We start from the raw sequence: 15,580 nt of genomic DNA, 5'->3' as shown, positions 1-15,580 counted from the left end.
CATGAATAGAAGAAACTGTTTTGCCATTTCCATCGCTCTGAAAATGGACTTTCGGCAATGGCTAACATAATCGCCCTCCCCTTCAAACAACTGAGGTAAGATTAAAGATAACCAGAGACTGTTATTTGTCTATGTGGAGCATCTTGACTGTCTTTTATGCTGAAACATAAAGTTAAATCTGCCAAAACGTTCCATCACCTTAGCTAAAACACTCTTAGATTTACAATTGATTTCCAAAGGGCTATATAATTTTGTTCAGTCAGTTTTGAAAAGTTTTTAGTAAAAGTGCATTTTACTCACCGGGATCTTTGAACTTCCGCTAGGCTAATGTTAGCATGTGTCCTCTCTGACTTGTCAATAATTTGGCACTTAGCTTGTTTTGTTAGAGTTGTCAGTTAGTTGAATAAGGATGAAAACTACGAGTTGTTCTCCTATTTTATAAACTGTTGTCTTGAAACTCATAAATATTAGCATCTAGTCTCAAAGCTGCATTTTCTGACGTGGCTGCTGGGTCAGCTTCAAATGAGCATGCCCTAAAAATAAGCTGAGTGGGTTGACTTGCCCTCTAGTGCAAAAGGTCCCCTAACATAACGACTGGTTCCGTTGTCTCTGGTGAGATTTATTAGACACATTTAAAAGACAATTATAGGTAAGGCTACATTGTTGAATTATCGTCATTTGCTATTATTTCATTTTATGAGTTTGATAGAAAACTGTGATGTATTATGACTTCTATGCTTTGTGAGCTTGAGCAGACTTGGAGCCCCACTCCATGTTCTGTGTCTGCAAAATAACTTGCAGGCTTTGTTATGTGTGCTTGGTGGTGCAGCTATTACTAAGTGTTTGAGGTGGTGTGCAGCAAATTATGTGTGATTCTATAGTTTATATTTAGAGACAGTTAAGGAAGATAAGACTGCTTATCTCGGCTTTGTGGTGAAGTCTATGCACAGCGCACACAAGCATCAAAGTGGTTCAGTCTCTATGAGCAACATGTTGAAAATTTAGGCTGAAGCAAAAGCAACCAAACCAAACCACCTGATTAATAGATATGGAGTTACTAAATCTCTGGAAATATTTCCTGATATCTTAGAAAAGAATCAGACTTGATTGATCCTTTGATCCTTTTGATGTTTCACAGAGGAGAACAAGTTCTCAGGTTCAACCTCTTGTCCAAGTTTCTGCCCCTGCAGCATTCATCACAGAGCCAGGGCTAGCACGCTAACTGAAACCACATTAAAGCAATTAGAAGCCTTATCAGAAATACCACGCTTAATGAGCAAACCAAACAAAAACCCAATGCAAAAGGCTGAAAGCTAACATTGTGAAGTGAACCCTGTCCTCGCTATCTGTCAGCCTATCTGTTTCTGAACTTCAGCCAAACTCAATACAAACTCTGAGATGAGGACACAAGACCAGACACAGGCGCACTTTTCCCACTCACGGGCACATGGATATGCAATACACACAAGTTGAGTGCCGTTTTGGCATTCCTGGACTGCTCTCTGAGTGATGTCCTGGGGGATGTGGAGAGTCAGAGCGTGGCCTGAGCTCCTTCGCTGCTCCTTTGTTTACTCTGATGGTTTCCAGATGCGAGCCGGTGACTGGAGCTCAGCGGAACACTGGGGAGCGGCCCAGCAGTTCAGAGGCAACTTGGACTGAGGCAGCTCTATCGTGAACGCTTGAAAAACAAACCGAGGCTCATTTAATGACTCTGCAATTGTTTCCAAAGGGTGAGAGGGTTTTGTGGGGGGATTCTGTATATGGTTTGATTTGTCCTCATTAACACCAGCATCACGTGCAACTGCCAATGACGTCATGGGCGATTAAAGGTAATTATTAGTTGCAAAATGTAGACCTGGATTAATTTCATCTGACTGCAATTAACATACTTGTTTTCCAATCTGATTGCATGTTTCTTTTAAAAAAAATACTAGCCAAGCCTTTGTTTTGAAGCTGATTGCAAAGGAAAATTCTGCACCCTATAATTTACCCCAACTTGTTTTTCCTGTTACTTTAAGTATATTGTCTGTCTACTCTGTGCACCCTCCTTCAGATGAGATTATTTTCACGAACAGAGGTACATTGTGCTTGATTCAGGCCAAACGTATCCCTCAATCGGCGCACCTGTTCCTCCCATCACTCTCAGCCTCGGCCACTTTTCCTTACAGGCATTATAAAGAGACAGCTGCACCAGCAAAGGAGCTGACCAGAGGGAGGGAAGGAGGTGAGAAAGACTTCAGGGAAGAAGAGAGAGGGGGGGGAGAGAGAGAGACGAATGACCAGAAAACAGTGGCTGTATTTAGAGCTTGCAGTGCATGGTGGGATTGATAAACAGTTCCCATAATGCACCTGGCTGAGGTTCTGGCATGGAGCTGCAGCTGTTTACCCCAGTGGCGGAAACGAGCAATAAAAAATGCTTGTCCTGTGCGCACTGGGACACAGCTGAGGTGGTGACAGTGCCATTCTTTTGAGGTGCTTGAATTTGCGACCATCTGCATGCCCCCACTTGGTCCAGAGTTCTGGCCGACAGGCACCCTCAGATCTTTTTTTCTGTCATCTCTGTTATGTCAGACAACACATTAAACGTGATGGTTCCACAAACTAAGTTTTCCTGTTTTCACAGTGACAGGTATACATATCTCTTCCACATGTGAGTTGCCTTCATGTGGTCAGCCGAACTATTCCCTCTGGGAAGAAAAGTTCTACAAGACTGGTTTTCCCTAAATGACCCAACAAAATGTTCTTGCTTTTAACTTTGTGGTCTGTAAAACAACCTCAGACATTCTCTTTGAATAGTTGACACAGTCTCAGTTTTCACAAAACTTTATACTGTGCGAATAGTTTAACATGTCGAACAAAATCACATCACGAAGTGGAGTTTTGTGCTGCATCGTTAACTTGACTTAAGCATTAACAAATGGAAAAAACTGACATTGTGACATTTGACAATTAATTAATTAGCTAATTAATTACAGAGGCTTAGTCGAATATACAGCAGTGTGAAGCTTAAAGTTGCCTTTTTACATCTTTTAGCTTACTTCATGTTGTCAGACAGATTCTAGTTTAGGTATTTCTATTAAATGAAGCCAAACACAGCTGTCCAAAGAATGTGGTTCACTACAGTTAATTTATAATTGAATATGTGGGAGACTTTTTCCACTTGCAGGTTGGTTTGGATTGCTTGTTGCCATTAATAAATGAAGTAATTTGAAAACAGTTGTTTGTATTTAATCAAAAATTGATCGATGTCTGAAAAAGTGTGGCTAAAAACAAAGACAGACTAAATCTCTAGAGCTCCATATTCATTCACCTGTTGGTATTAAGAAACAATGGAGTATTGGTAGTATCTAGCATAGCGGACAAGATCACCAAGTAGATAACGGAGCACAGACCAGGTGCAAAACTGGTGTGCAACTCTTGGCTGAAAAAAACTTAACATACAGGTAATGGGCTTAATATATCAACTCAGCTGCAGTTTTTCTAAGGGACTGAGCCATCTGTTCTGTCATTGATTACATGTCCAAATGTTTGCATTGAGAAACGTCACATAGGTGAGGAGATTTGGCGTGGAAACCATGAGACTGCTTCAAAACAAGGTAATGTATTATTCTCTGGTTTACTCAGAATAGCCTAGTGAGCAGATTAGCCTAAGTCTTACCTAAACTTTCCTTTAGGTCAGATGCCAACTTACCTAAAGGGAAGTCAATATGTAGTTTTACAAGACTATATAAATAAATGCAAACCGGCTGCTTTTTATATCAAATTCAGCTTCTTTTTAATTTAAGTGGTTTAAGCTACTATTTCTTTAGTGTTAACATTCTTTATCTTAAAAAAATAGTATGACATATCAGTCTCACACTTCCCTCTCAAATACCCGTAAAGCACATTTTGAAAATTAATTGTAAACTCTGGTCCTCATCCAGCCTCATTTGACACCAATTGAGTTGTTTTAGACTTTTTAAACGATGGTCTTGTAGCCATTTCCTAATCTATGCAGATCGATGCATGCCTGTCTTACTTAAAGGCATCTGCTCTAGTCTGTCTTTTTTACAAGAGTAACTAGAAATGGTTGTTTTTTTTATCAAATGCATTAGAAATAATTCTGTTATCTTTGTTATATATTGGGGTGACTTTGTACTGCAATAAAACTATATATTTACAGATTAGATCATTTTTATAGATGTCCTAGATGCTTCTTAAACGACTTTACTCAATTGTTTTACTCGCATAATGCTGAATGAGATTAGGTATTTGCACAGAACGTTCTGTAGACTTTTTCTCATACTTTTTTTGTGGTCTGACCTCGGGTCTAATATGAAGTCCTCACTGTCAAAGGTGCACGTGTCGTCCAATATATTTAGAGAAAGTATGAAATCTTGCCCGCAACCTTGAAAGCAGCAACCTCGGTGATGATTCCCGTTAGGTTTGACTTGGATGAGGGTTTTAACATTAAACCAAGGCTAGCCTGTTTAACAGAGGACTAAGGTTTCAGGTTTTGGGGAGGTGTCTACAGTCTGGGGTCTGTCCGCTGGTCATTACTCGTATTGATATACGAGATCAGCTTTGACTTCAACACCACCTTGAAGACAGTGGTCAGGGTTGCATTTTTGTCCATGGTCGGTGATAGAAATATGCTTAAAACATTCACTAAAAGAAAGCTTTTACATGGTTTTGTGGCAAAACGATGTCGAAACTGGAATTTTATGATTAAATGTCTGAACCACATGCCTTTTTTAATCAATTTCACCCTATTACCTGGGTGTCGTCTTGCCTGGAATAACTCAGACACACACATTTTGTCTAATGTAGCAATGTACATAGAAGTGGTGCTCGTGCTTCGGATTCCTAATATCACTCTATTTGTGCATGTCTGACACATGTACAGTCCCTCCTGAAGATTGCTTTTTTTCTTGCTACATTCCTTCACATAATGGGTTCAGTCCAGTGTCGTTGTGGCCAGAACTTCAGTGGTATGTTAACACTGTTTCATCCCCCCACCTCTCTGTTTCTGTTTCTGTGTCTCTGAAATGTAAGGTCTAATTGAAAGCAGAGCAGCAATTTTACGACAGCTCTCAGTGTTCTGCCCCTATGGAGGCCATCTGCTTTGGATTTGGATTTCCTCCTCCTTCTCCTTCTTCTCCTCCTCCTTTCTCTGTTTCACCTTCCTCCCCCCCTCAAATATTAAAGGCTGATTGGAAGGTCTTTCTATAGTTGCTCATTGAATTTGTCCGCTTTCCTTTTCAATCACTCTGCAGGTTTTTAAGTATGTTCATCAAATCCTAAAGAAGTTTCTCCTCCTTCTCTCCCATTTTTTGTTTCAGTGTTTCAAGTTCAGCTCTGTTTATTCTATTTAATGCAGTCTGTGAGCTCATTAATCCTGCGATACGAGCCAAGGAACGACTTGTGTACTCCTGGGGGGAGTGGGGTGAAACAGAGTAGGAGTACTGCCGGAAACTGTGCACTGAGACTTTCCAGTTGGGCCTCGAGAGTGCAGGAAAACCCGTGGATGTGGAATCTGTTCAGTTTGCGTGTGTCCACTCTAAAGGACTTTGAAGCAGTATTTGCTCGTGTCTGTGTGTGGCCACGCTCATCTTGACGCTGCCTCTGTGAGTGTGTGCATCACATATGCGTACATGCCTCAATTAACAGCTCACTGACCCAAAGTGTGAATGCATTTGTGTGCGATGCGAGGACGTGTTTCTTTTCTGAGCACTCTGTCCTCTACACACTCTCTGACCCTTATCTTACTTCAGCTCACAAGCCTTCAGCCTCGGGACTTAAACAAACACCAAGCACTGTTTAAAAAAAAAATGCAGTGACAAACTCCACTTGCTGCCTTTTGGCACAGAAGTCAGCAGCTGTTTCGCAATGTTTTCCTGGTTGACAGACAACTAAAACGCTCCAAATTGCTGAAATATGTCCATTTAGGTTTTACTCTAAGCTTTTATTGAGTAGTCGAAAAGGAAAACATTCACACAAAAAAAAAAAAAAAAAAAGACTTCCCATGCAGGCTCATCTCCCATAGCGCTGTGTGGTGTGATGACGCAGTTTGATCCCATTACTCACTGAGCGGAGTGCATTGTGTACAGTTAATAAATTCAGCTTTTCTGGAAATCAACTCTAAAACATTTACACGGAGAGTTTTAATCTGCTTTTCACCGCATAAGTAAAAACAGAATGACAAAAGTCTATATATATATAAACAGACCTATCTGTTTTCCTCTGCTCTCTCCGTTTGTGCCGGCTGTTATGACACGGCTATCCAGATGTTGTTGTGGCATCGTTTCCCACGTGTTTTGTGGGGGTCTGGTGGATTGCGCAGCACCACCCGGGCCTGCAAAGTTGGTGACTTCAGTTCCTAAACTCGCTGCTTTTGCCTGAGACCTCCATGACCGCCAGAGTGTTGCAATGGCCCCATAACAGCTGACCACAGTTTAAGTGCAATGCCGAGATTTACAACTTCAAGTGTCCAAACGAGCTCCGTGGTGATTTGCAGCTATGCAAAGCCAAATTTGCACAGGGAATGTACATAAAAGTGGATCATTTTAAAAATAAAATATAATCAAAAATGATTAACACACTTTTTTACAAGAGGATTTAACTGAACAAAATTCCTGAAACTTCATGGAGGATATTAATAGAAATTCCTAATTTAATTGCTTAGTGGATGATTTTGATTTGAACTCTGTAGTTTAGTGTTTTGGTAAATTAAGATACATTTTTTAAATACTAATATATACAATTGAAACCAGATTTTTACATACACTGAATAAAAAGACAAAACGTTTTTTTAATCACTGTCTGAAGTTCATACAAAATATTTCTTGTTTAAGCTTAGTTAAAATCACCAAAAAATATTTCTATTTACTAAAAGCCAGAAAACACAGTGAGAAAATTTTTTAGAATATTTTTAGCAACTTTTCTCAATTTCAGAAGTTTACATTCTTTGTTCAGTATCAGAAATAACTGCATTTCAAAATGTATATATAAACATAAGAAGTTTGGGTTTCTTTCCACAAACCTCTGATAAGTTAACTGACACATTTGAGTTAATTGGAGAAACTCCTGTGGATGTAATTTAAAGCCACATTTCTGTCTTGCTCGGTATGATGGTCAAAAGGAAGGTCAAAAGAATCAGCCAAGATATCAGGAAGAAAACTGTGCAGCTGCACGAGTCTGGTTCTTCCTTGTGAACAACTCATCAATGCTTTAAGGTTCTGTTCAAACAGTTTCATAGAAGTAGATACATGATGGGAATGTCCAACTGCTCAGAAGGAAAATGGATTCTGTGTCGTAGAGATTAATGTATTTTGGTTCAATATTTGCAGATTGACTTCAGAACAAATCCAAGAAACTTGTGAAGATGCTGGTTCTTCACAAGGAAGAACCAGACTCTTGCAGCTGCACAATTCTCTTCCTTATATCTTGGCTGATTCTTTTGACCTTCCCATTGTGTCAAATAAGACAGCAATGTGTTTCAGGTGTGGCCTTAAATTACATCCACAGGTGCGACTCCAATGAACTCAAGTGTGTCAATTAACATATCAGAGGTTTGTGGAAGAAAGCCCAAAAGGTTTAACCCAATTCACACATTTTAAAAAACAGTTACCCCTGATGAGTAGGTGTTTGAATTCGAGAAAAACTAAAAAAAAAAAATTCTAAATATTTTCTTGCTGTTTTCTTTCATTTAGCAAATAGAAATAACTTTAGTAATTCTAAAGTTGTGTTTGTCTGAACTTCAGATAGTCTTAAAAACATGTTTGTGTCCTTTTATTTAGTGTATGTAAATATCTGGTTTCAACTGTAATTTCATTTCATTTTTGAAGAATGAGAATGTTCTATTAATTGTTTGGGCCATTTTCAACCTTTGTGATATTATACACTTTGAGCCCTGATTAGACCAAAAACACACAGAGTAACCAAATTTTACTGGAGTAGATTATGAGTAGATTATGGAAAGAATACTGAAATCATTAGCTGTCCACGCAAGTGAATAAATTATTCTGTGTACATACAGTTCCCAATGAAAGAACTGTACATAATGAACCATGTTGTGTTCTGTGTCAAATGTCTTACCCATTAAAAGTCATGATGTGTACAACATGATCAAAGGTTTAAAAATTTAACATCCATCTTTTTCCTACAGCTTGGTCGTCCAGAGAGGTCTGAGGTAATCTGAAAGTCTTAAAGCAAAGGCAGATCGTGATGTGCAGCCAGAGGCCAAGGGCCAGATTCTGGAAACTAGCTTGGAGCAAAATAAGAAATGGTCATGAGGTGAATGAGTTCTGTTTCTGTTCTGCTCAGTCTTGTTTGCAAAATCAGAGATTTTAGCTTTCACATCAGTACAAACAGCTCTAGCTGGAATTATCTTCTACGTTTATTTCTAAAGGAATATCAAGGGTTAAGATTATACCCTCCGGGTATTAAGCTCTGTGCGCCCATACATTTCCATAGTGTTTACATCATCGTATTTAGGTTTTTACAAACAATAATGTCAGCTGGTTTATACTTGGACCATATAGTAGATGCATCATTTGCAGCAAAGTTTCCAGCAAAACGTTCTCATAGCACTGATTGCTATGACTGCATCAAGAGAGCAACACCAGGCAGAGTGAATAAGGACTGATGTGGATAAGGCCAGCAGGAGTCAGATTTTCCAGGCTGCATGCGTTCTCAGTTGAGGATGCAACACTGACAGTTGGGGCTTGAGGTCATGGTCCCATAGAGCCAGATGGAAGCCCAGCCCTGCATACTTACTCCGGACCTGCTAGTGCTGATGCAGAGTGCTGACGTCTTTTTGGAAAGCACCAGATGCTGCTGATTTAAGTTTCTATTACTCACACTCAGGCTGGGAGGAACGGCCAGGAATACAGTGCCTTGCATAAGTTTTCTTAGACCTTGAATGTCTTCGCATCTTTTACTGGTGAGCGATTGTGAAGTGGAAGGAAAACTGTACTTGGTTTCAGCGTTTTTGATAAATTTATCAAGGAAACCAAATCATCTGAAAATAAATGGCTGCAAAAATACCATTGTTTATTTGTGCACCTAAGCTGACTGGATAGAAAAGGAGATCAATGTAAAGTTTATTATTCCCAAGGGTAATTTGCTTAGAAAAATACAAATACCATTGGTAGGAATACAAATAACCACAACATTCATGATACAACCAGGAAACGAACATAGGCGTCTTTTAGGTTTGGGCATATCAGGTCAAACAACTTATGAGGCTAACACTAACAGGAACAAATTAACATTTATACCTTTTTGCATTGCACTTTATTACCATATACTGGCAGGTTGATGGCATTAACCTGTAATTGATATGGTAAAGAGAGTAGTTTCGATCAGCAAGGGGAACTTTGACCTTTCTTGAAACTAATTCAATAGAACTGACGAAGCTCTTATTCCCATTATTTTGATGCACATTTCCACAGTACTGTTTGGGCTGTGCTTATTTTTTTCACCAACAAATAAAAAAAGTAGTTTGTAGATACGCAAATCAGGTTAAGACACGTAACTAAAGACTGTAACTTTAAGCTGTGGTGCTATGAGGAATTAAATCAGGGGGATGAGTAAAAGTGCATGTTGCAGATTTTTAAAAAATATGTTAAGAATCATATATCATTGTCCTTCCCTTATCAATTGTGTGTTATAAAATTATAAAACGAAGGTTGTGGTTCTAACGTGAAAAAATGTGAAAAAGCTCAAGGAGTTCATGTTCGCAAGGCACTGCTCTGACTGTCACCTGTCTTCTTGTTCCCATCCGCCCCTCATCATCCACATCCAAGATGTCTAAAAATGATTCCCAAAATGATCTTGCATGGAGTCAGGAGTGTCAAGATAGTTTAGATATCACTTAAAGGCCAAAGAGCTTCCTGACTTTTTGGAGAGCTGCCATCAGCTGCATGCATGCTGTGCATCAAGATTTTTTTTTGTTCTCTGCCACATCTGATATCACTCCATGCAAAAAAGGCATGTTGAAAATTTTCCTTGATTCCACTTATCTGACAGAGAGCTGGAGCCAAGCAGAGATTTCAGATTGATAATGACATGCTCTAACAAACTAACAGATACATTTATATTCGGGTTTATTTTGGCAGCCTGTGATTTATGCTGTTGATGTCATCTGTGGTGTATGTTTGCGACAATCTTCTATACGGGGGAAAAAATAGTCTCTTTACCAAATGTTATTATAGTGGCTCAAAAACAGCTGCCAACATGAAGTCATGGGGCGGCGCCTTTTGACAATATCGTCCTCGGGCGAATGCTTTTTTTTTTTTTTTTCATGGCTGACTGTTCGCAATCATCTCCCTGTTGAGAATCAGAGGAATAATTTAACACAGCTGTAATGGAAGCAAACGTCATTTAGATGACCGCATATCGAGCCAAAACTGTGTGTAGGAGTGTTCTGCTTGTGATGAACTTTGATATATGAGTGTAACGAAGATGGAAACACCCAGTTGTTACCCGTGTGCTACAGAAGTGTGTTTTAAAATGTCCCTCTGCAGGAAAACAACAACTTTGGGCTGTTGCTTTTTTGTTTTGTTTTGTTTTATCATATCAAGGATCTAAAGCCGAATAAAATTCTTATTTTTCTGCTGTGATAGGCCAGACCCAAGGGGGAAGGACTGACACCCTACCAAGGGAAGAAAAGATGCTTTGGCGAGTACAAGTGCCCCAAGTGTAAGAGGAAGTGGATGAGTGGCAACTCCTGGGCCAACATGGGACAGGAATGCATCAAATGCCACATCAACGTCTATCCACACAAACAGGTACATCAGCCAACATATCGTGACTTGATCTGAGTGGGAAAATGTTGCACACGGAGTCTGGCTCATTTCAACTAAAGTTAACTGAATTCAGACTCTGGTTCAAGGATTTTCCAGATGGCCTCACTTAAGGGAAATAAAAACCACTTTATCTACACTGATGTACAAACATTGAATAAACAAATTACATTTCCTGATGCATAAATATTTATAATTAGGCAGTTAATCTGCTCAAGACTCAAAGAAAAACGCATTTATGAATGCCTCACGTAGAAATTTATGCCACTTAGGAAGTGGCATAAAGTCTTGTCATGTTCAGGAAGAAAACATGAAATCATATTAACCATAATGGGGTTTTTTTTCCAAACCACACATGCTGCAATTAACATGGTGCACAACCAGTGTTTTGCTTTCTGTCCAAAAAATGTTTCTCAGAGCTTATTTTGGTGCAGAGGCGAAGAAAGAATCCACTGTTTTCCAGCTGGAGATATATTTATCCCTAACACTTCATCTTTTAATATTTATGTTTCTCCACATTCCTGCAATTCCATTTCCAGAAATAAAATTAGGCTGACTGCTAGAGGCCCAGCTCTCTGCTAACCTTTACAAAAACTGAAGCTGAAAATAAAAGATTTCCCCCATGTGTCACAGGTGAAACAATTGAAAGTAAAGCTTCAATTTTATATTTGGTTTTCATCTAAATTCAGCTTTGTTATCCGATCCCTAAGAATATTGACCAAACTAACTACATTCTTCTTTTTCAATCAATAAGCTTTAAATTGTTATTTTGATTTGAACTGTATCTGGAAGTCATGCCAGGAATTTTCAGCTTTAACTGATTGGGTGTCAAGTTCTTTTTATGCAAACTATTTTAAAGGAACGGTGTTATTTTTTTCCAGGCACATTTTGCCATTTTATATCCTTTTGTATCTGAACTATATAACGGTTTTGGGAGCGTTGAACTGAGACGTAGTTTGTATAATGAGCTCAGCAGACTCTCAATTCCAACAGGTGTTTGCTAGTTACTGCTGCTGCTAGTCTGGAGGAGCTGTGTGTGGGAAGGGTGATCTGCTGGAGACTGCAGCACCAAGAAGGACTTTTGTGGAAATAGGTGGTGCTTTGTGAGAGCAGACGTTCAGGTATCTACTTTAGGATAGCAGCATTTGAAGTGAACAAAAAGCTCAACAACCAAATACCTAAAAAGTTGCCATTTTAAACTTTTTTTTTTTTTTTAGCATTTTAGTGATTGATGGCCTGACTGAAACACAGACATGCTCCAGATCCTAGAAAATGCATAACTTGTGTCTTCTAACAGAGTGCTGACATTTCTACATCGCATTTTCTCCCTGATAGAGTATGAGAGCTCAAAAATCTAAACTAAAACAACTTTCTGATATTTAGTCAGCAGCTGTGGCTTTTTATGTCTCCTCTGTAAAGTGTCACTGCACATTGTTTGCTTTTATGATGAGTTTTTGGTTTATTTAATGAGATTCCTGGTAATGCTATATTATAAACGTGTCCAGGAATATTTTGACAACAAACAATCATTCCTGAATTGGGATTATGCATCAGTGGCCTCACTCACCCTGATATCTGATCTAAGAACAACACCAGATCGGATCAGAACAGTCCCAACTCGAATATTTTCGCACTTCATCGAATCTTGATTTCACAGCATCCCACTGTTATATCACACAAACTAGTTTTCAATAGGACAATAGTAGCCAATTAACTTCCTCAGTCTGAATGAGTCTCTTGCTCGACTGCAGTTCAGCAGGAGAAAGAATGTCCACCATGGTTCCCTGAAACCACTACGGAAGCACCATAAAATCGCCATTAGATTTTCCAGTTTTGCTTTGGGACTTAATGTCTTTGACGCAGCAGTAGTAAAGCCCCAGATCTTGCTGGAAGAGTCATTAGTGGAAGTCTGAAGTATGTCTTTGTAATGACCCATACTAACCAGGTTTCCTTTAGTTAAAGCAGTTGGAATAAATAAGTGTTTTGAGGGGGGAAAAAACTCCAGAGAAGAAAGGAATAAATGAGAGGGAAAAATTTCCAGATGGGCTGTTAAAATCACCTCCAAACGTGCTCGCTCTGAAACATTTCCTTTGTAGCTGATAATGATTCCAAGAAACCTGATGCTAATATTTCCAAACAGTCCATTATAATCAGATGAAAATTTCCCTCTTTTCTGGTACATGCTTTACAGCGAAAGCATGCTGAGGCTTTACATGTCTCTGAGCTAACTGTGTTTAGTATAAAAACCTGTTTTATGAAGAACTTCCATGTGGTGTCCATCAGGCCAGACATACTGCTGATAAAACTGCTCGCTCTGTAGTTTATAGTGTAGTAACTAACAGCTTTACTTGATTTAAATGTGCATAATCAATTCAGTTTTATGAGTCTCCATAAATCATTTTGAAATTTGAAAATGTCAAATTTCCCCTTCTAAGTGAAGGATTTCTATCACAAACAGGGGATTTATTTCTGACTGACATCAAAATGTTTACGCCTCAGTTAAATTGGAGAGATTATAAGAAGAAGAAACTTTGTGAACAGGATTTGATGTAAACGTTTATCACCAGAGAGACTGCGCCTGCCGATTTAGGGAAGGAGTTAACATGTGGGACTATTCAGCCAATCAGAGTCTGGGCTCTGGTATCGATGTACCTATAAGTATTCTGCCAGAACTGAGAATAGCACTCTGCGACATAAAAACATTCAGATTTGCACCATCTGTTGGCAATAAGAGGTTATGACTTTATTTGTAGGATCTGGCAAACAACCTGATGGAAAGCACTTCCTTGCAGTTAACAGGTCAAAACCAAAGTGCCCTTCTTTACTTAATTAGTCTGACTCATTATTTGTTTTGTTTGTTTCTCCAGCGACCTTTGGAGAAGCCAGATGGCCTGGATGTGTCTGACCAGAGTAAAGAGCATCCACAACACCTGTGTGAGAAATGTAAAGTCCTGGGCTACTACTGCCGCCGCGTGCAATAATCATCTCTACCCAGAGGGAAAGAACTTTGCCATCATAACTCATGTTATCTGCCTATTGACAAGCAGGTCTTCCCTTCTTGTCCACTCTGCTTCCAGACGGTAGCTCTAGTCCTCTCTTTATTTCTGACACCTTCCTTCTGTAAGATCAGGATCATTCATCTTGCACGCTTTCCAACAAATTGTAAAACCATGTACTAGAAACTGCATTACTCCAAATGTATATTTAACTCCAGCAAATTAATGTATCGATGAATTAGCACCAAGCATGTATCGTATTGGTGTCACTGACGATATGTTTAGTGTCAATACCTCACCTTGGGGTTCGTTGGCTTTGTGTTTACAGAGATCTGCTTTCCTTTTTCTTGCCAAGTGAAGTATGCGATGTGGTGAACATTTTAGTCAGAGGGCTTCTAGCGATGGTAAAATGAAAAAGAAGGCCTTCGACCGCTCGTTTTAGGGGTCAGCAGCACATCTTACTAACTGTGAATTAATTGAGGGATAAAGTGCCATGCATCCCGAGCTTACATTTCACATATTTATTTCCTTTTCTTCTAGTGTGCAATTTGAATTTTAACTGGGACATATGGAATATTTTTTTTCTATGTTTGTGTATCACATTGTGTTACTGCTTCCATGTGTATTTAGGAACTACTGTAGGTTCAGTCGTATAGCGTCGCTCCTCAGATGGATTTTTGAAAATGTTGACAGAAGCGGTTTCACCGAACCCCTCTAGGGATTTTTCTTTGCTTTGCAAATTTGGAGATAGCTGTATTGAGCAGCAGCAAATGCTGGACAGATTACTGTAGTTTCAAATCAAAAGAAGAGTCAATCTATAGTTTCAGTCTGAATATGATCTTGTTAAACAGTATTCTTTATAGCAATGAAGTTCTTGCCATGCTTTGAATTGAATTAAAATTTATATATATATATATATATATATATATATATATATATATATATATATATATATATATATATATATATATATATATATATAAAAAGCTTAGAAGTTAAACTGTAGCATTTGACAAGCCAGTAAATGAATTGAAATACATTGTAGTTATATTTGGTAGATATTTCCAAGGCCTTCACCATTTGTCCAGTAGCTAACTGAATAGGGAGGCTATGCAGGAAGGCTACAGGTATGGTTCAGGTTATTTGAAGAGAGGTTTTGTTTAAAAGTTATGATGCCTGCTTGCGTTTTTATTTTATATAAATCCAAATTAGCTGAATCCATAGGCTGAAGCTAACCTCTAGTCTGAGAGGGGCCAGCAGTGTGTAGGAAAAATGTCTGGTAGGAACCTTTAAAGTGCTATCACTTTTACAGTGGGGGTTATCTGCACAGGAAGATTATTGGTGCTCTGTCTCCTACTTTCATTATTTTCCTAATATTAAAAATAATAACTGACTTTTGTGTAAAAGCACCCCAATGCAAACAATTTAAGAGTTTTCATGTTCACTAAGTAGTGCTGGCTTAAACAAAAAGTTTTGGATTTGGGAGAGCGCATGAGCTGGTTTCTGATATTTAATCCTCCTGAGGTTTCAAAGATACAGTTTCAGTACCAGTAAATGTTTCCATTATACCGTTCATTCAGTTTAAAATTTTTATGTTGAGATTCAAAAGAGACTGCAGAAGTCACCAGCATCTTCTTGAACAGTATGGAGCAATAAGTATCTTTAGACTGCTCCTCCCCCACATGTTACTGTGGACTGCCAGATGTGTGGCTGAAAGAAGGATACTAACCTTCCCAATTTTACTCTACAAAGTAAAATCATAAAATCAAAAGGAAGTACAAGAACAGAAAAACTACT

General features: G+C 38.8%; 1 protein-coding gene across 1 annotated transcript in view; it reads left to right on the top strand.

Moving 5' to 3' along the window:
* The window catches only part of LOC102238207 (zinc finger CCHC domain-containing protein 24), a 42,162-nt gene extending 27,474 nt beyond the window's left edge, over positions 1 to 14,688 (top strand). The window contains exons 3-4 of the mRNA XM_005801596.2: positions 10,608 to 10,772; positions 13,655 to 14,688. Of these exons, the coding sequence (XP_005801653.1) occupies positions 10,608 to 10,772; positions 13,655 to 13,768 (279 nt within the window). The 3' untranslated portion in view covers positions 13,769 to 14,688. The remainder of the gene's footprint in view (positions 1 to 10,607; positions 10,773 to 13,654) is intronic.
* Positions 14,689 to 15,580: the final 892 nt, after the last annotated feature.

This window comes from Xiphophorus maculatus, chromosome 22 (genome assembly GCF_002775205.1).
Source record: "Xiphophorus maculatus strain JP 163 A chromosome 22, X_maculatus-5.0-male, whole genome shotgun sequence".
Lineage (NCBI taxonomy): Eukaryota > Metazoa > Chordata > Actinopteri > Cyprinodontiformes > Poeciliidae > Xiphophorus > Xiphophorus maculatus.
This window is presented reverse-complemented; position numbering and strand designations above follow the sequence as displayed.